The sequence below is a fragment of the Mesoplodon bidens genome, assembly GCF_964165515.1.
Source record: "Mesoplodon bidens genome assembly, chromosome: 19".
Lineage (NCBI taxonomy): Eukaryota > Metazoa > Chordata > Mammalia > Artiodactyla > Ziphiidae > Mesoplodon > Mesoplodon bidens.
Genome location: NC_138179.1, coordinates 43338700 through 43358068, shown reverse-complemented (window position 1 = coordinate 43358068; position 19369 = coordinate 43338700). Strand labels below are relative to the sequence as shown.

Here is a 19369-nt window from a genome sequence, read left to right as displayed (position 1 = left end):
GCCGTGTATAAACACACAGGATCACACACAACACCCGACTTTCTTCCAAGGGGCCCAGACGGTGGCTGCAGGAGCCGCAGCCGGGATGCCCAAGAGCGCTGGACGGAGCCCACGTGTGGCCACTGAGCTCAGAGTCAGTTGGTTCACGGCCATCACTGATCACAAAGGGGTCCAGGCCTCCATCCGCCCAAACATCCAACAAGTCACCGGCCAGGCCGAGCCCGCAGGCCTGACCACCACAGCACTCCGGCCTCCATGTCCTCACGGGGCTGCCCAGGGCAGGTCAGCTGAGCGTCCCCAAGAGGCCAGCAGTTTTCCCTCTAGAGCCACAGAGCCGGAGACCAGCCAGCTCTGTAGACACTGAAGGAAGGCCCACATCCAGGTGAGCAGAGCCCAGCCCACATGAGGAGTCCGGCCCTGGTCACTCATTCCGCCCAGCCTCGCCTGCACATGGTCGCCTGCCCCTGCTCCCAGCCCCAGCCCAGGAGGGTCCCATAGTTGTGTCTGGCTTTTACACTGTTCTCTGTTCTCAGGAAAACCCGGATGCCACTGTTGCTCTGCCAGGGTGGCAATCATGACACACAGCGCACACACCTGGCAGGCCTGCTGGGGATGGTGTGGACCCAGGGCCAGCTGGGCCACCATGTCCTCAAACAAGGGAGCAGCAGAGGGCACCAGAAAGCCCGGCAGTGGGCAGGCCTGACTTCCGGGGCAGGATGGTGTGAAAAGTTTGAAGGGCGGTGCTGCGAGCGAGAGCGGGCAGCCTCTGCTAAAGGCCGCACCGTAGATAAGACAGAGGCACCTCTGGGAGCTGGAATTAATGGACATACAGAGAAAACAAACGCCCTCAAACCTGCCAACAACCGAGAGCCTCTCCAAGGGAGCCCACAGCTCTCCCCATTTTACACTGTGTGTCTCGACTATAAAAGTAACGTGAGCTCATGTCGGAAATGTGCAAAACACAGTAAAAGCATAGAGAAAATAACCCATCCCAGAAATTCTACCTGTTAAACTTCTGGGGTCTCTTCCTGTATTATGAGATAAACGTGCCCCCAATGTATTTTTACAAAATCTGGTCACACCATGCTATGGGTTTGCATCCTTTTTCGCTCATATTTTTTTTTTCCTTTTTCCCTCATTTTTATACCAGGAACCTTTCCCCACACTATTAAAGACCATCATCTGAGTCCAACTTTTCACATGGCTCCCCTATGCCGGCCATTCAAGTTTTGCCACAAACACCTGTAAACGTGGATCTGCCTGTCTCCTCATCCCCACACCGTGCTTCTCAGGGGACCTGGAGCCACCCGGTGCACCCCATTCTCAGCAGGGTGTGTGCCCCACAGCCCTTGCCAGCTCCGAGGGCAACTGCCATTTTAGGAAGCCTTCCCTTGTTGGACAGGGAAAACTTGATCCCAAATCAAAGGACCAGACACAAGACAGGGCGGGGTCCCAGATCGGCATGGGGACATCCAACGACTTCAGGGACTTCCGGGGTCTCTGCCACATTTAGGGGTCTTACCGAGTTCTTTGGAGCCCTGGCTCTCGCTAGCCAGCTCGCCCATCTTCACCAGGGCGTCGAAATAACCTTTGGCAGCATACGTCACACCTGAGAGAAGAGGAAGGGGCAGTTACTTCCCTCGCTAGGAAGTAGCAACACCTGCAGCACCTACTCGGCCATCCTGCCTGCCTGCCAGTCAGCCGCCTCCCCTGTGCCCAGCAGGCTCCAGCCTGGGCAGGACCTAAGCCCGTTTCTTGCTGATGTTCTCTGTTCCAATCCTGAGAGCTCCTTCCCTGGGTAAGAGCACAGTGTACCGCTTGGGTCCAGAGCTATTCAAGTCAAATCGCAGGGTGCCACCCCGACCACGAGGCCTAGTGTCTTGACGAGAGAAACACCAACCCCAGGCAGGAGACTTGCAAAGTGGGTTGGCAGGAAGACCCCCCCCGCCCAGCCAACCTGGGTTGAGGACTCTGTCCCTGTCTGTGGTCTCAGAGAGAGCCTTGTAAGTGGGAGTGAGTCACACGCTCAAAGTGGGCTAAAGGCAGCACCACGGGGACGGAGTGGAGGGACTCACACCACTTCCCAGGGCAACTTTTGCTCTAACCTGACTTCGCAAGGGACTGGCACGGAAAGCGCCGGGCCTGCTGACTTCCTGGGACCACACCTGGTGCCCGCTGCCTGGGATGGAGCTTCCTCCAGGAACTCGGAGACCCTTCAAGACCCCGGGTGTGCCCACAAACTCCTTCATCAGAAGAGCCCCCCCCCAACTGCCTTTCACGCTGGAAGGAGGACGAGGGCGCCTCTGGAGCAGGGCCATGGGGAGCACCCGCCAGCAGCGTAATTACTATTTCTAATCCATTTTCTCCAGAACCCAGTTAGGGACTTATTACTGGACACTTGATCACATTTTATTTAGGTAGTTTTCAATTAAGCGCACGCAATTTGCTCTGCAGTCTGGGAGTGTGTGCGGGCTCCGTACCCCAGCAGCTGGAGTGCATCCGCTGCCGGGCAAGGTGGGCTCCTTGAAAGAGATGAAAGGAAAGCCTAGCGGGCCCAGGCCTGGCCTTGGGGAGGCCGAGGGCAGCTGAGGGGCTCCGTCCTATGGGGCAGTCCAGGAAAATGGGGAAGGGAGGACACCTCCAGGCTCCCCCACACACAGAACTTTGTTGGGGGCCCAGGTGGGGGTGGAGGAGCCTGGAAGAAGGCCTGTGCCTCGTGTCCAAGGGCTGGGGCATGCGAGCGGGAGACCCCAGGCTGGGCCTTGATGGATTCACCCTAGGCCATCGACTGTGCAACTGAGAATGAAGTTACGTCACTCTGAGAAAAAGCCCCCGGGGGTAAGATGTCCTTGGATGATGCTTTCAGGAAAGGAACCACCATAGGCCTGAAATGTGCAGGACGACCCCCCCAGCTCCAGGGTTGGAACCATCCTGCCACTTTTGGCCCCATGTCCACAGTGTGCGCTAAACATCATGGCCCTCCGTGGTGCAGCACTACACCTTCACTCTACCACGGTGTGCTTCTGGAAACACCGCTGTCCCTCCCTAATCAGGCCCCAGGAGCTGTCCACCTGCTGAGATGTCCTCACTCGCACCCGCGGGCCAGGGACGTCAGTCTCACCTGCCAGCGCCTTCTCGTAGTTCTTGCCCATGGCGATGAAGTTCCGCAGGCTGGGGTTGAACTGCTCCATGATGGTCTGGAAGAGAGCAGGGAACAGCATCAGGGGCAAGGCACCCGGTGGCTTGGGGGCCTGAACGGCGAGGGGAAAGTCCCACAAGCATCACATGCAGGGTCGAGACCACGAAGCCATGGCCAGACCCTGGGCCCAAATCTCAGCTCTGCCCCTGTTGAATGTCCTTGGGCAAATGCCCTTCCCAAGCCTCAGTCCTGACACCTGTACAATGGGGAAAAGAACAGAACCTGCTCCATAGGGGCCTTGCAGATTAAACAAGTGAGCACGCGTACGACACATGGGGCAGCACCCAACATACATCCGGCGCTCAGATATGCTGCGTTGAGGTGCCATTACCCCATCTGGCAGGGCTGTGTCAGCGAGGAAGGTCCCTCCGCAGGCCACACACAAAAGGTTCATCGCTGCCTGGAGCCCCCTCCCACCACGATCTTCACTCAACACATCAATTACCAAACGTCAGCTCTGATTAGAGCAACACACAGCCTGACTGCAAACACCACACGATGAATAATCCAGCAGGCTCTGGATCCACTCGCCTGATGGACTCAAGTCTTGGTGCCAATACCACTAGTCCTTAGACTGAACAAATTAGATTTTCACTGCGAAGGCCAAATAAATGTTTTAATTACAAGGCATAAAAACAGGCACACACAAACAACAGCCAAATTTGAGCTCTACTGGGTAATGTACCCTGATGGTTGGGTGCCAACCCCAGCCAGCGAGAACACTGCAAGGAACTTCTAAGGAAAACCCCATCTCGGCCACATCCTACATCTTCAGGTCAATTATCGTGATATGTGTCTGATCTTTCCGCAGGGTAAGAGAGAAACGTCGCCAGGGAGGGGAAGTCGCCTGGCCCTGTGGGCAGACTGCAGAACCCCAGGTGCTTCTGCATGAACAGAGGCAGTGCCCGTCCCATCCCGGCCAACAGACCAAAGGCAGCCCCGGCCCCACGTAACACCCTTCCATCCCTGCTCCCGGCCCTCAGCCAGCAGGACCGACATGGATTCCGAGAAGGGCTGTGGGATCTGGGCTCCAGAAAAACCCACTACTTCTGTCGCCCACCCTGAGGAGTGGCCTGCAGTGCCAGCACAAAGAGGAACAGAGACCCGCGCCCAAGGGTGATGAGACCCCGAGCCTGAGCCACCACCGCCTGCCATCCGGGGCTGGGCGCCCACCTGCTCTACGCGGTGCAGGGCACCTGGGAAGGAGATACACCTGACACATGCCTGAGTCCAGAGGGCAGGTGCACCTTCCTTTCTGGACACAAAGTGGAGGGCACCTGCCAGGTGCTGCACCGGGGCTGAGGCACACGGGGGGATGCAGCAGTGACCCCATGGGACAAAGTCCCGAGAGGGAAGGCAGGCCCACGTCACACCCCGTACCTGGAGAACGAGACAGCAGGACACGGCTCAGGGGACAGCAGGGGAGAGAAGCATGTCGTAGAGAGAGGAGGGCTGCAGGCAGGAGCATGCAAAGGCCCCGAGGCCAGGGCCTGCTGGTGTCAGGGACAGGATGCCCAGAGCAGGGTAAAGGGTGGCGGGAGGTAAGAAGAGGCAGGAAGTGTGCAGTTAATGGCCCAAACCTACTGCCTCGCAGCCCGTGGCAGGGACACCTGCTTTCCCGGAGTAGGATGGGAAGCCGAGGGTCGATCCAACTACATTTCAAAAGGAAACGTACCCCTGACGGCTCCAGGGAGCCCAGGTTGTAGCTGAGACCGCACAGACGTGGGAGACCCCTCAGAGCTGCTCAGAAACCTAAGATGTGAAGGTGGATCAGAGGGCTGGCTCCACTGAAATGTGGGATGGGGTCAGGGGGCAGTACGAAGCTCAGTGGTCTGGGGACGACTCTGCAGTAGGGAAACCAAGTCTGGATGCATCCAGTCCTAGGAGTGCCCGGCAGTCAGGGCAGGGATGTCACGTAACAGGCAGCAGACGAGGGACTGGCGTCCGGGCATGGCGCAGAGGGGAATTCAGTGCGGGGCTGTCTGCCAAGGGTGTATGCACAGGCTGGCTGAGCCCTCAGCCTCGCTGCTCAACGCCACCCAGACCTGCGTCAGGGCAGAAAAACACTGGAGGGTGCGTGTGTCTGCTCAAAGGAAATGGACCAAAAGCAGGGTACAGACCCAGTAAGGGTGGCTTCTGTCCCCGATTCTGGTGTTCCAGACATGCACACGCACGTATGTGTGTGTGCTCGCGCGTGTGTACAGCGTTTCAGTGTAAGATGTATTTTTCTCTGCAGCGATGGGCACAGGGCTGAAAAGGGCCCTGGGGTGGGTGTATGTGAAGGCACACCTGGGCTGCAGAGCTCTAGGACTGCAGCCCCCGCCCACCCCGGGGGCAGGAGAGGAAGCTCCCCAGCTCCCTCCCTAGAGACCCAAACATCCTCAACGACAGCAGGAAATAAGGCAGCAGCCGCCCAGGCCAACAAAGGGGGTCACCTCGGCAGCCCACCCACGCCCGCCCAGTGACACACGGGGACAGCCGCCAGGTTTCGCTTCCTTAGCACAGCTGCTGAGCTCATGCACGAGGAATGTGGGAGCGAGGGGCAGGGCAGGAGGGGTGCTGGGGTGTCGGCCAGGACACCTGGCCAGGGCACCGCCGGGTCACACAGGTGCCGCTGACTCGCCTGCCTGGAGGCAGTGGCAGAGGCATAAATGCTGTGGGGCTGGTGTCCCAGGGAGGCCCTCCTTCCCTGGCCAAAAGCCATTCTTCCTCCCGGCCCCTCCCAGATGCTGACCTGGCCGGAGAGCGGGCTCCCACCCACCTCCAGGTCACTGAGCTCCTAGAACCGTGACCACCAGAGACCGGCCAGGTCCAAGACGACCTTGTCAGAGGGACCCTGGTGGCCCAAAAAGGGCCTAGCTCCTCTGGTGAGGGATCCTCTCTGTAGGGGACTTCTCTGTGGGAGGGGGGCCCCGACACCGGGGGCCTCTCAGAGCCCGAGTCCATCGCCATCCTAGGGCTCAGGCAGAGGCATTTGGACCCAGGGGGCTGTGCTAGGCCCATGATGGGCCCAAACCCACCATCAGAGGCCCGGAGTGGGGCCCTGCCACGCCCACTGCAAGTGAGTGTTCCCCTAACCAGGGGCCTGCACAGCCCCTCCACGCACCGGGGGGCCCTGGGAGGGGAAGCCGGAAGCCAACAGAGGCACTGTTGCCATGGCGAGAAGGCCATGGGGCTCTGCTACACATTACCCGCCCCACGATACTTTTTCAGAAGTGATTGAACGACGGTGTCTTTCCATGGGACTTGTTACTGGAGGGATGGAGGGAGCGGAGATGCAAACCCCAAGATGTCCTCCCACGGCACGTGCCAGGGCGGGAAGGGGGAGACCTGCTTACTTCCCAAAGGGAAGGGAATGCGTTGCCTTATCGACGCCAATGGGGGCGTGTGCAAACGAAGGCCAGGCCAGGAGGGTGGCCTCCCTGCACACACCTCTCTGTGCCGCGAGGCCATCCTCACGCCTGTCGTGCAACTCAAGGGCCTGGGAGAGGCTCTGCATCCTGAGACCACTTTCCCGCCGCCGGGACAGAGGTCCGACAACGTGGGCAGCAGCCAGCGCCTTCTCCAAGCTTGACACCTGTGCTACGCAGATGAAACCAAATCCCTTAAAACGCCATGCTGTGGCATGTGGCGACTGTGTGTGTGACCCCCTTGCAGGGGGCATGGGCCAAGCACTGCACTCAGCATCTTCTATCACTCCTTGGTTGGCTCAGTATCTACGAGGTTCCCTCAGTAAGCTGGGCTGCCGCAAGGGCTCCCTGCTACCCCACCACACAAGCGCCCCAGAAAGGTCAGGGAGAGGAGGGATCTCTGCCGGAGACCCTGGCAAGCTCAGGCATGGTTCATGGTGGCCCTCTTGCCGAGATGTCCCCAAACTGGATGTCCCTGCCACCTCTGCAGTCCCAGGAATCCGGGACTTAAACCAAATCTCCAAGGTAGGGCTGGCCTGCCCACATCCACCCCGGGCCCCCAGTCCTGCATGTCCACAGGAGCCGATGGGAGGGGCCAGGCCTGGCTGCAGGGGCGGTGGCGTCAGCACCCCAGCAGCCGTGAGCCCAGAGGCCTTCCTGCCTGGCCGGCTCCTGGGCATCCCAGCGTCCGCACAGTGACGCCCATTTTGATTGACCTGGATCACGGGTCTGCCTGGCCCGTGAGGACAAGGGGCAGCGGGACGCCCCTAGCCCCAATTTGGGGTCACAGGGAGAGAGGGGCCTCCGTCCAGGGACTGTGCTCTAGCTGCTCCCACGCCCGAGCCAAGGGTCTGCCACGCGCCAGCGCGGGAATTCTATTTATCCCTCACAGCTCTGGTTCCTGGCGACAGCTCCCCTCCAGCACTTTCCTGGCAGGGCTGCCACAAACAAAGAGCAAAGTTTCTCTGCTGACACAGGGAAGTGACGTGCCTCCTGCTTCCCCTCCTGCCCTCCTGCGGTCAAGGAAGGCAGGGTGGGGTATCTGCCTGCGTCCAGTGCACACGTGCGTGTGTGTGCGTGCACGCGTGTCGTGGTCAAGCCAGGCTGTATCCTCCCTACACAGTCGACGCCTGTTATAACAAACTCAGGGGATGAGACCTCGCTGGACTCCATCTGCCACCTGGGGAGGGGCGGCCTTACACCCCATCACCCTGAATCCTCACTGGACTGGTGGTGGGTGCCGCTGTCCATTTTACAGATGGATGGAGAGAGGCTCGGGGAGGCTAAGAGCCAGCCTTCTGGGTCCTGGTGGAGCCAGTCCCGGCTTCGACTGCAGGCTGGCCGCACCACCCAGCTTGTCCCTTTCTCCACACGGGCCTCAGTGCTCTCTGGACGGGTCGCCGAGGCAGGCAGGACAGGACCAGGTGCCACATAGCAACTCCGCCTGCCCTGAGCTCCCTCACGAGCCACGTTCCAGCAACGTCAGAACAAGGGCAAGGGCTGATGCCAGGATACCTGGTCATCTGAGTGGGGGGGGCCTGGTGCCTGCCTCATCCACTCTCCCTTGACACACGGCCTCCAGCCTCCCAGGGGCCTGGTGCCTGGCTACCCCTGACCACCTGTCCTCTCATCCCACCTCTGTGGCAGCAAGAGCAGGTGCCAGCTTTGCAGCCAATAACCCACATCCAACGTGGGGCCACTGTCCAGGCACTGCCAGGGGAAGGTGGCAGCCGGCCTCCAAGGGAGGCTGTCCTTGCCTGCTGTAACTGCCCTCCACAGGAGCACCAACTACCTGAGGCTCTGGACAGAGGGCCCAGCTCACACTGCAGCTCTGTATGACTCCCGCCTCTGCTCCCCTATATAATAACTGGGACATCTGTCCTGGGGACCATTCTTAAGGGAAGAAAACCAACTGGAGCAGTTCAGTGAGTGCTGGGAGGGCTTCCTGGAGGAGACAGAACTTGCGCTGGATCTCTCTTGGTTACAGCCAGAGAGAAGATAACAATGGGTCTGCACTTGACAAAGTGAGTGGACACAGCAGCTTCCAGAATGAAATGGCCTGTGAGGTGAGGATAGGATGGTCAAAGCTGGTGGTGGCTGCAGAAAAGTCCCCCGAACGAACAAGAACAAACCAAGCAGGGATCAACTCCGGCTGATTTCACTTGAACAGCACTAGGCCCCCCTCCCCATGTCCTCCACGAGACGGCCCCCATGGGCCATGAGCCCCCCACAGACCACAAGATCACCCCTCCCCCGCCCCCAGGCATGTATGTTCTCAGCCCAACCACTTCCAGCGGGGACAAGGGCCAGGGCCCCACCAGCGCAGAGAGACCAAGCTCACCACAGCCTCTCAAGAAGGGTGCACAAAAGAGCATTTGCAGCAGGACCCAGCATCAGGAACCAAGGCACCCATGCTGCCCAGGACAGTCCCCTGCCGCCGAGCGAGGGGTAGGCGGTGGGAGCACAGGGGGCACTCCAGCTGGCCTGGCAGCCCGGCCAAAGGGTCGCCCCGGGGCGTGAGAAGCTGACAAGCGGCCCTGCAGCGAAACGGCGGTTCTCAGCCTCCGCCAGCTTCTGGGGAAGCTGCCAACATTTGAATAAAGTGACAACTTATGTCTTTGGCACGGAGCCCAGAGTGACACCAGGGAGCATGGCGGCCTCCCATGAGGAGGGACCAAGGGGCGGGTGCCCCCTCCCATCACCCCTACGGCAGGGGGCCCAGGAGGCCCTGAGCCACGGGCTGGGCGACACCAGGAAAAAAACAAAATTCTGGTCAACTCTCCCGGTCCTGATCTGAGGGCGGGACCTTTCTGGGCCCCTGCAGGGAACGGGCATAGGCCATGCAAGGTGAGGAAGGAGCAGCCAAGCTCCCACAGCCCCTGAGGCCCATCTTCAGGGACCGAGCACCACCACCGATTCCTGGGGCTGTGGACACCCGCCTCCCACCCCAGCTCTCCCTCAGGACCTGGATCCTCAGGTGCCCCCAACCCGACTGACCCCTCCTGGAATAGGTCTTGGGGGCAGGAAGCCACAAGTGGGTTCAGGTTGGGGAGGGGGCCAGTGAGCGCCGGGTGGGGTCTGTCCCACTGGGAGAGCCTCTCCCTCAGACCAGGAGCCACGCAGCAGGGTCCAAATGTGGGCCCCACCAGCCCAGCCACTTCCTTCCTATCCAGAGGCACATCCGGCCAGTCCTGACTTCAGAGGGGCAGGACCCTGCAAGGCCCCAGACGCCTTCCAGCATCCAGGCCCTGCCACACCGGCCTGACTTCTCAGCCCTGCCCCAGGGCACGTGGCTCCCCACTGCTTTCTGTCTGGGAGTCAGCGCTGAGCTGGAGCCCAGGCTGCCCCAGTCGCTTTCACGGTGAAACCAGTGTGCTCCTGGGGAAGTCCTCACAGCATCATGAACTGAGGGCTGCCATCTGACTGAGGAACAGGGAAAACCTTCATGGGCCCGGAAACACACACATCCCTGTGATTCACACAGCAGCACCCAGGACGACCCCCCACATACCAGCCCACTGCACCTTGAGGTGGGGGCCTCACGGCTGCTGGGTGTCAGGAACTGAATTCGTCCCCTAAGAATGAATTCATGTGTTAGGCCTAACCCCAGCACGTCATTGGTGACTGTTTTTGCAGGGAGTCTTTACAGAGACAATCAAGGTAAAACGAGGTCATCTGGGTGGGCCCCACTCCCACAGGAGTGGTGTCCTTCTAAGAAAAGATCAGGACACAACACTTAGAGGGAAGAGCATGTGAGGACACAGGCAGAAGGTGGCGTGCACACGCCCAGGAGAGAGACCGCAGGAGGAACCACCCTGCCCACACCTGGATCCTGGCCTCCAGGCCTCAGATGAGACACACCTCTCTGTTGTTCAAGCACCTGTGGCGCTTTGTTTGGCTGTCCGAGCAGACCCAGTTGCTGGGCCAATCCCCACTTGCCCTATGAAGGCCCAACCATCAGTTCTCTTATCATCTGGTTACGGCTCAACTGGTTAGAACATTCTAGGGCCACTGACCTGTCCTTGTCCCCGACAAGGCTCTGACCCAAGTTTCACAGGGCTGGGCTCCCCGCTGGATGAGGAACCTCGATGAGCAAGCAGGGCCACAGCCCCGGAACACTCTGGAGCTGCTTATCCTCCTGCCACCCTCCACCGGGTGGGATGAGCCAGCTGGGGAGGCTGTCATGCCGGTGGGTACGCAGGCCACTCAGCACCCGGGAAATCAGACAGCAGCAACAGAGGCCTTGGCTGGGCCTCCCTGCCCTCTCCACGGACTTCCAGCTCCTCCAAGAACTTTCCATCCTGAAAGCTACAACCATAGCCAGCCACTTACCTGGCTCCCTGTGGCCAGGAAGGGTTCTCTGGTTCCAGCTAATCACAAATGAGAAAGCGGTGGCACAGAAAACCCTCGCCCGAAGCCCGCAAGGCTCCTAAATGTTAAAACAGAGAAGCAGGATTGAAGCCACAGGGCCCAGCTCAGGCAGGCCTGGCTCTAGGCCTGGCTCTAGGCCTGGCTCCAACCCCGGCTCAACCGGGCACCCGGGATGGGCTGCGATGTGCTGCTTCACGGCTCTGAGCCTCCCCCACCCGCTGGGACACCCAGGGCCCCTCGTGAAGCAGGTTTAGAGATAATGAGGTCATACACACCACTCCCAGCATGGTGCCCGGACCGAGCAACCCACTGAAGGTTCTTCACGATGATTCAGGATTACCAGCCAACTGCAAAGCCCAGGCGGCCACGGCACCTCCCACAGCGCAGAGCCAGAATGAGAGCGTGAGACGGTCCAGCCCCTTCACCCAACTTCATGGTCCCCTGCCCAGTGGTGCCTGTACAAGAAGCCTGAAATCAGGCCTCCTGCCGGGGCTTGACTGTAACCCCTGGTTGCCTCCCTGCCTGTGGCCAGCAAGGCCCTGGATCCCCAAGGGCAGGACTGGCCACAGCCTGAGAACCATCAGTCCCTGGACTGCAAAGGATGCGCCTTCTGTGGGAGGGGCAGGAGGGAATAAACAGAGGTGTGGACAACAACTGCTTCTGCCAAGGTGTTGGCTAGGGCAGAGGGGCTTGACTTGCCCCACAGTGGGCTCAGAGGGGCAGTGGGTGTGGAGGGGCCCCCGGTCCCCTCCATCTGGGGCACATCAGCACCAGTGCAGGCTCTACCACACCCCCTTCTTTTAATAGCCCCGCTGGAAGCAGCAAGGCCACTCTGGATCAGCAGGTCAGCTCTGCCCATGCTTAGCTCCCAGAGATGCAAATGCCCTGCTGGATGGAATTCTAGCTCCCAGAGGTGGGGGGCACAGCCTCTCTTCCACAAAGCTCCCACCCCCATTCCAATGTCTAGATGTCGATTTCTTTCACAGCACAGACACCTGTGAAATCCCAGCACGTTTCACAACCTGTTACATGTGCGTCGTCACCCGGCACAGGGCTGATTGGTGACTGTTCCTGGCACCGCTGGGCAGGGGCAAGCAGGGACATTACATCTACAGACCACTTAGCGAGTAAGAAGGAACAGAGATCTTGGCTGTTGTGGGGAAACCTTCTTTGGTCAAGAAACAAAATGCCAGCAAACAAAAGTGGCAGAACAAGGGTTTGAGGGCTTGGAAGAAAATCCCACAGCCATGCTCAGGAAACCCATTTCACTAACACCTGGACAGCCAAGAGGTGAGGCCCAGGTGACACCCTGACCCTGATGACTGTGAGCTGAAACAAAGCTCCAAAGAGTCAGACTCTGAATCCAAAGAGGTTTTAGGAAAACCCTACCAAATTAATTTCATGTCTTTATTATTATTTATTAATTTATTTTATTTATTTTATTTTTGGCTGCATTGGGTCTTAGTTGCTGGGCGCAGGCTTTCTCTTTTTCTTTTTCTCTTCATTGCAGTGCCTTCTCTTGTTGTGGAGCATGGGCTCTAGGTGTGCGGGCTCAGTAGTTGTGGCTCGTGGGCTCTAGAGTGCAGGCTCAGTAGTTGTGGCTCACGGGCTTAGTTGCTCCGCAGCATGTGGGATCTTCCCGGACCAGGGCTTGAACCCGTGTCCCCTGCATTGGCAGGCGGATTCTTAACCACTGCGCCACAAGGGAAGCCCTATGTCATGTGCCTTTGACATACGACTTTTAAAAAACCTGTCCAAGTAATTCTAAAAGAACTGTTTTCATAACTAGAAGATAAATATCCCAAGCAAGAAAAAAAGCACTCTGTTCCCATTGTTGGCCCCGATTCCTCCTTGTGGTTACAACCTTTCCCAGCCCCTTACGGCACAGGGTACTTGTGACCCAAGGGCGCAGGTCCCTCTCTCACACACATGCCCCGAGGGTCTGGCAGGAGGCCCTCGGGATGCTCAAATCACAGCCCAGGGCGTCAGGACTGGCTCCACCAGGCCCCAGACACGCACTGGAGCTGCAAGGGGAGCCTGCAGGGGCCTGGGACCATCCTGGTCATTGTGCTCGTTGCAGGAGCAGAGCCAGAGGGAGAAAAGGCAGGACGGCCCTGAACTTCCCACAGGAGTGGAGGACCAGACAAGACCTCCAAGGAAGAGGATGGCTTCTGCGGTGAGAGTTGGGAGGAGGGGCCAGAGGCAGCTGGAGGGGCCAACCTGCCACCCCACTGCCCCTTGACAGACAGAAAGGGGTCCTGCTGACACCCACTGGATGCTCACTCGCAGGTGCAGACCCCCTGTCCGCCCCTGAGGTTTCCAAGGTCACCTCTTAGAAACAGGACTCCCATCAGGCCCTGCCTTCACACCACCAACTGACCCCTTGGGCCCCCAGGACATGGCAGGACCAGGTGCTTCTGGCTAACACCCTAGTCTGTCTTCAGGCCCTGAGAAAAAGGAACTCTGCATGGGGGACAGGAGCCTGCCACCGCCTTCAGAACTTGCGGGGGTCCTGGGCCACTGCTTGTGGAGCAAACAGCTAAGAGAGCAGACCCACGACAGAGACGGTCACAGCGAGCAAAGCGAGAGCCCCAGAACCAGAAACGAGGTTCATCCATTCCCAAGCATTAACACACATGTGCTGGCCACCCTTCCTGGCCGGGGTCCCCATAGTCAGGGGCCATGTGGGTCCTGAGTCACCACACCTTGCTGCTCGGGAGCACGTCAGGTGGGGACAAAAGGATCTTCTCCAATAAGAGAAGCCTGGGTGCCAACCTCCTCCCAGGCCCGCTGGCTGCAGCCCTTGGGAACCCACCTGGTGGGGGAAACAGGTGCACACCCTCGTGCGCCCTGCACCCTCTGGATGGGGCCCCTTGAGTCATGTCACAGCTGTGCAGCTCAATCAGGGCGCAAATGAATCAGAGCTGCGGGGTGGGGGAAGTACAGGGCAGGCACAGTCCACGCCCACCTGTAATTACCACGGCCGCAGGCAGCAGACAGTAGCAGAGTGCTGACAGCCCCACCGGGCACGCCGGTGCAGTGTGCTCAGCGGGCACAGGCCTGCACTGTAATGAGGACAGCCTCCCCACTCTGAGGCCTCATGGGAAACTGCCCGAGCACAGTGGCCAGGAAGGCCACATGGGGTGGGCCCTGGCCCGGTGCACTTGGGGGCCGAGGAAAGAGGACGGGAGCCAGCCAGCGGCCCAGGGCGCCCCCCACCAGATCACTGCTCAGGTGTGCCTGCCCTTGGAGGGCAACCCAGGCAGCGCCCGTCCCGGGGGCCATGCAAGGCTGAGTGGGGACCGCCAAGTGACAAGGCCAGCCCTGCCCGCCCATTCAGTCCTGTGCGGGGCTCCCCTGAGCAGCACCCAGACCTGCAAACTGGGGGGAGTGCCAGGAGGGCCTCGGGCTCCCTGCCAGTCTGCCTTCCTGCCCGGAAGGGACGGGGCCCTCTGTTCAATGGCCTGTCCTCTCCTGAAAGGCCCCAAAACCTGGGCGGCCCAGCCAGCACCACCTGTGCCACAGAGGGAGGGAGAGAGGGAGGTGGACGGACCTGCTGGCTCTCAAGGAGCTCTGGCCTAAAACAAGGTGGCAACAAGCACACAGCTTCCGCAGCACCTCCCATGGCCCTCCCCACTGATGCCCCGAGAGCCCTGGACCAGTACCCGGAGCCTCAAGTGCACATGGTCTGTCCCATGAACCGACCAGCCTCCCCAACAAAAGACACGTTCTCCAGGAGAGACCAATAGGGATGGCAGCGCAGGCAAAACACTCCTGGCCCAGTGAGGAACTGTGCAGAGCCACCACGCCCCAGGCACCAAGCCACCTTATGACCATCAGCAAACTTCGGCAAGGTCCAGCAGCAACCTCAAGGATGTGACCTGGGCACAAGCAGCTGCTGAAGCCAGTTGCCCAGAGATCAGTGCAACAAAGAAACTGCCCTGGCTACTCCAGAAGGGATGGAAGGCGCAGCACTGCTGCTGCGCTGGTGGTGGAGAGAGTGGGTACCACACAGTGCGCTCCATGGAAGGGCAGCTCTGAGTCCGCACAGGGACATCAGGCCCCTCTTTTTATGGGAAGCTTCTACCCCAATGCGGCACCCCTGAGGCACCTCTGAAGCAAAACAAAGCACCACATGCACGCACATGCGTGCACCCATGCACACACGTGCTCACTTGGGCACAGACTTGTGAATATACCACCAGGCACTTCCATGCATGTGCTCGAGCTCACACACGTCTGCACACACACACGTGCACACATGTTCCTGGTCACACAAGCTCACACTCACATGCACACACACAGCCCTCAGGTCTGCTCCCCAGCAGGCGTTTCTGTTGCCAAGGAAGCGCCTGTCAGAGCATCCACTTCACCATCCCCAACGGGGAGCCGGCGGAGCTCTGTCCACTCTGGGCGCCAGGCTTCTGATGGCAGCCAACAGTTTGGTGTGACTGCTGAGCAGTGGAAGGGGGTCTAGGGTCAGCAGTAGAGGACCTGGGCCCTCGTACTTCCCTCTGCTCCCACCTGGAGGAGGGTGGCGGGCAAGGCCTGGCCAGCAGTGGGCTCCCACCTACCAGGTGGGGTCCCTCCTGCCAGCGCTGACGCCCACCACCTTGCACCAGTGGTGGCAAACCTGACCGACTCCAGCTGCAGGAACCTGCTGGCCACAGCAGCCTTCGCAGGGTGGGTACGCAAGGCCAGGCCAGCTTCCCCACACAGCTGCAGAGTGAGGACCACTGGACGGCCTCTGGTGACCAAGGCCCAAGGCCCACGACACTCTGAAGAGCCATGCCTGAAGCTTTCCCAGAGACTTCCTTCTCCTCAGGCTGTCCCCCACCATCCCACATCCTCAGGACAGGATGGAGACCCGTGGTGCTGTTCCTACAGAAGGTGCCAGAGCCGCCCCCCTCCAAGGTCATCGGGGTGCCTGGAGCCAGGGCTTCTCTTGAGATACAGGACCGAGAGAAAAACACGAACCTGACAGTCACTCTCCTGAAGCCTGGGTCTAGGGTCAGCTGTTAAAGAAGGCCCTCTCTCTCCAGCATGAGGGGATGCTCGGCGGCCTCTCCCAAGAGAGCTGCAATTTGGGCTTAATCCTGAGCAGCAGACTCCCCACCCCCACCCGCAACTCTGTCCCTCACCCCAGGCGATTACCCAGGGCTGCCTAAGAGCCAAGTCCTGGGCTCCAGGCTCTGCTGCCTGCACCCCCATCCCCTGAGGGGCCCAGCCCAGGGCCTACCCCAGGAAGCCCCCAGAGGGCTTCAGTCCCTGTCCCTGTACCCTCGGTCTGAGCTCTCAGCAGATGTCTGGAAACCATTCCATTTCTCGCCCCTTCATCTTCCATGAAATTCCCCGAGGACAAAGCTCCCACGGGAACCGGGCCACAGGGAGAGAGATTAAATCCGGCGCTAGGGCTTCTTCCAGGGAAGAGAATCAAAACTGTACATTTTAGTCTCGCATTTTTAATCAGCAAGGCCAAGGACAAGCGTCCCCATCGTTCCCTTCTCTGACAAGACAAACACCACTCCGAACTGCAGTTGATAAGACACAGGGGCCAAAACAAACAGCTGAGCTGCAGCTTGGGGTGACACCAAGCAGGGCCACATCTCAGCCACTCTCCCACAAGTTGCCAACCCAGGCACAGAGGCAGCAGCATCCCTGGACAGAGCAGAGGACCAGCCGGACCAGGCTGGGTGCACACACGCTGGCTTTGGCCGTATCCTGACTGTGCCTCAGGTGGCCTGGTCGCTGCCCAACCTGTCCTGGCTCTGCTGCAGAACCAGAGCTCCCAGTGACAAACCACAAACAGTAAGAGCGCCGCACCAAAAACCCACCAGTCAGATCGCAGAGTGGCAGGGGAGCACCACCCACAAACCTACCTGCCCACGGGCTCTGCAGCCGTCACCGGCCAGGAGTGTGTGAGGTGCCCAGCCCTGTGGACACCCACTTTCCGATGTGTCCAACGTGAAAGTCCTTGGTCTCAGCCACACCTTCCCATGGGAGTTCTGTCATCAGCTGACCCACCGAGCACAGACCGCAGACTAGCCTGTTGAACGTGTGCCCCAACCCCCAAAAGCTCGGATCCTAACCGTTTTCTGCCACCATCCTGACGACAGATTTCACTTCAGACCTACAGACAAATCACAGCTCCATCCTGAAGCTGCTCAGCTGGAACAACACGCCTGACTGCTCGGTTATAAGTGGTTTATTAAGGCTGATCATGGGATTCCCCAGAGCAAAGCCACGCCACACACTCCCTCCTAATTTTCGCAATTAAAGTTCCTGTTTAGTGGTTTCAGTGCAGAAGCAGGGCAAAAAACACCAAGCCAGGCATTTCTCTTCTACCCCCTGCAATAATGAGCAAGTCGAAATAGAACTAATGACTAATAATTTAATAAACCTCCCTCCCCTGAGAGCATTTACAGAGCAACACGACCAAAAAACCTATGCCACCGACTCTACGTGAGACAAATATAAAACCCCCAAGAGCTGTTCCTTTTACGTGCCGCTTCTTCGTCAGTCTCCTGTTTACCAGCACCTCTAACATGGCTTCAGAACTGACTTAGTCTACCCTGACCCAGCTTCAGGATTCTTCCAGATGACCTAGCTACAACTTTAAAAACCTTTATTAGCAGCCATGATTGACTCCAGCCGCGCCGGACTCCAGCTGAAAGCTAACGGCCCCCCAGAGGCCTCCCCCCGCCCTCCCCCGCCGCGCGCAAAGAGGGCTTGGCAGGCCGCTGGCTAAAGAGGCACAGCGTAGTTGTTTAACACAATTAGAAACTGTTGCTCTGCCAGCGCGCTGCAAACCCACTCCGCCGCCATGAACCAGCCGCCGCCGCGTAAATACCAACTCCGAACCCCCCACCCCGCCCCGCCCCGCCCCGCCCCCGACCACCGCTTAACCCCGAGGCACAGTTTTGAAACAGAGCACGGTTTTGTAAGAGGACTCCGTGGACCGCCCAAGGAACGAATCTCCCGTGAGGAAATGCTGCCGGGAACAGCCCTGAGCCGCCGGAGCCTGGGTCTGTGCTGGTGGGGGCGGGGGTCCAAACCGAAAAAATGGATGCTAAGAAACTGAAACTCGGGTGTCTGCCCACGTGCACACAGGCGCAAAACCTGCCGGGGCGGGGGCGACGAGGGTCCGGCGGGCACACCCGCGTTCCGCACCGGGGGCTGCGAGCCGACTCCTCACACATCAGAAGCCAAGGCGGGCGCGCCAGCCTCCTACACAATTAGTCTTCTCCCTCCGCGGTTACATAAGATGACGGATTATCTGTCCACCCATCGAAGCTGCCCGCGCGCGACCTCCCAACCGGCCACGTCCACAGACGCCCGGGAAGGAGTTGTGGAAAGGAAAAGCCTGTTGAGAAAAAAGTGCCCGAGGCTTGCGTAACCGCGCCCGGCGCGACCACCACGAAGCGCAGAGCGACGAGCAGCCACGGCCCCGGACCCCGGCAGACCCCGGACACCGCAGCCCGCGCCCGTGCCCCCACCTCACTCGGGTCCGAGGGCTCCGGCCCCCGGGAGCAGCAGGCGGCTGTCTGGACGAGGGCGCCCGCGCCAACTTATGCCGGGCCGGTGCTGGGTCCCCGCGGCCGCGCCGGGAAGACCCCCGAGAGCCCAGGGACCTCCCGAGCGGGCGCGAGGGGTGGCGCAGAGCTCACCTTGTAGACATTTTCCGTGAGCCGATGCATCTCCTCCGACCGAGAGAGCGACATGGTGCTGGTCCGGCTGCACCACTGACCGGAGCGGGGGCGCAAGCAGCTGTGACTGCGGATGCGGCGACGTCTATGAAAGCAAAACGCGCAGAGCCGAACCAAAAGCGCGGCGCCCAGCCGGCGTCCGCCTTTATAGCCGATCAGGCCCCGCCCCCGGAGGCCACGCCCACCGCGCGCCCGCCCCCGCCGCACCCGGATCTCCGCCCCCGGCCTGGCGCCCCCGCCCAGTCGCTGCTGCTAGGCAACCGACAGGCCCCGCCCCCGCGCCGCCTTTCCCATTGGCGGGGTCCGGAGCCCGGGGAAGGGGGCGGGGAACGGGCGTGGCTTGTGGACCGGCGTCTGGCAGCGATTGGCCCTTGGCGCCGTCCATCGCGGGGGAGGAGGCGGAGGCGCGGCGCAAGCTGGGGCCCTGGGAACAGCCTTGGGGGCCCGGGCGACAGCCGGGCTGGGGGTGGGGAGGCGGGGGCGGGGTGGCGCAGGAAGAAGGGAGCAGAAGGGGGGGCACGCCGGCCGCGAACGCGCGTGGGGGAGGCACTCAGCAAAGTGGCGAGTCGGGGTGGTCGGGTCCTGGGCGCCGCTCCCCCGAACGCGGTCGGGGTCGGGCGCCCTCGCTGGGTAGGGTAGGGTCCCTGGGCGCTCGGACGCCTGCCGAACGGGCTTGGTGAAGG

General features: G+C 60.3%; 1 protein-coding gene across 6 annotated transcripts in view; it reads right to left on the bottom strand.

Moving 5' to 3' along the window:
• BAIAP2 (BAR/IMD domain containing adaptor protein 2) overlaps window positions 1-18792 on the bottom strand; it is a 70651-nt gene extending 51859 nt beyond the window's left edge. For all 6 annotated transcript variants that reach the window (XM_081219692.1, XM_081219693.1, XM_081219690.1 and 3 more), the window contains exons 1-3: window positions 18648-18792; window positions 3122-3197; window positions 1523-1609 (exon numbers count right to left, since the gene is read on the bottom strand). In XM_081219692.1, the coding sequence (XP_081075818.1) occupies window positions 1523-1609; window positions 3122-3197; window positions 18648-18701 (217 nt within the window). In that variant the 5' untranslated portion in view covers window positions 18702-18792. The remainder of the gene's footprint in view (window positions 1-1522; window positions 1610-3121; window positions 3198-18647) is intronic.
• Window positions 18793-19369: the final 577 nt, after the last annotated feature.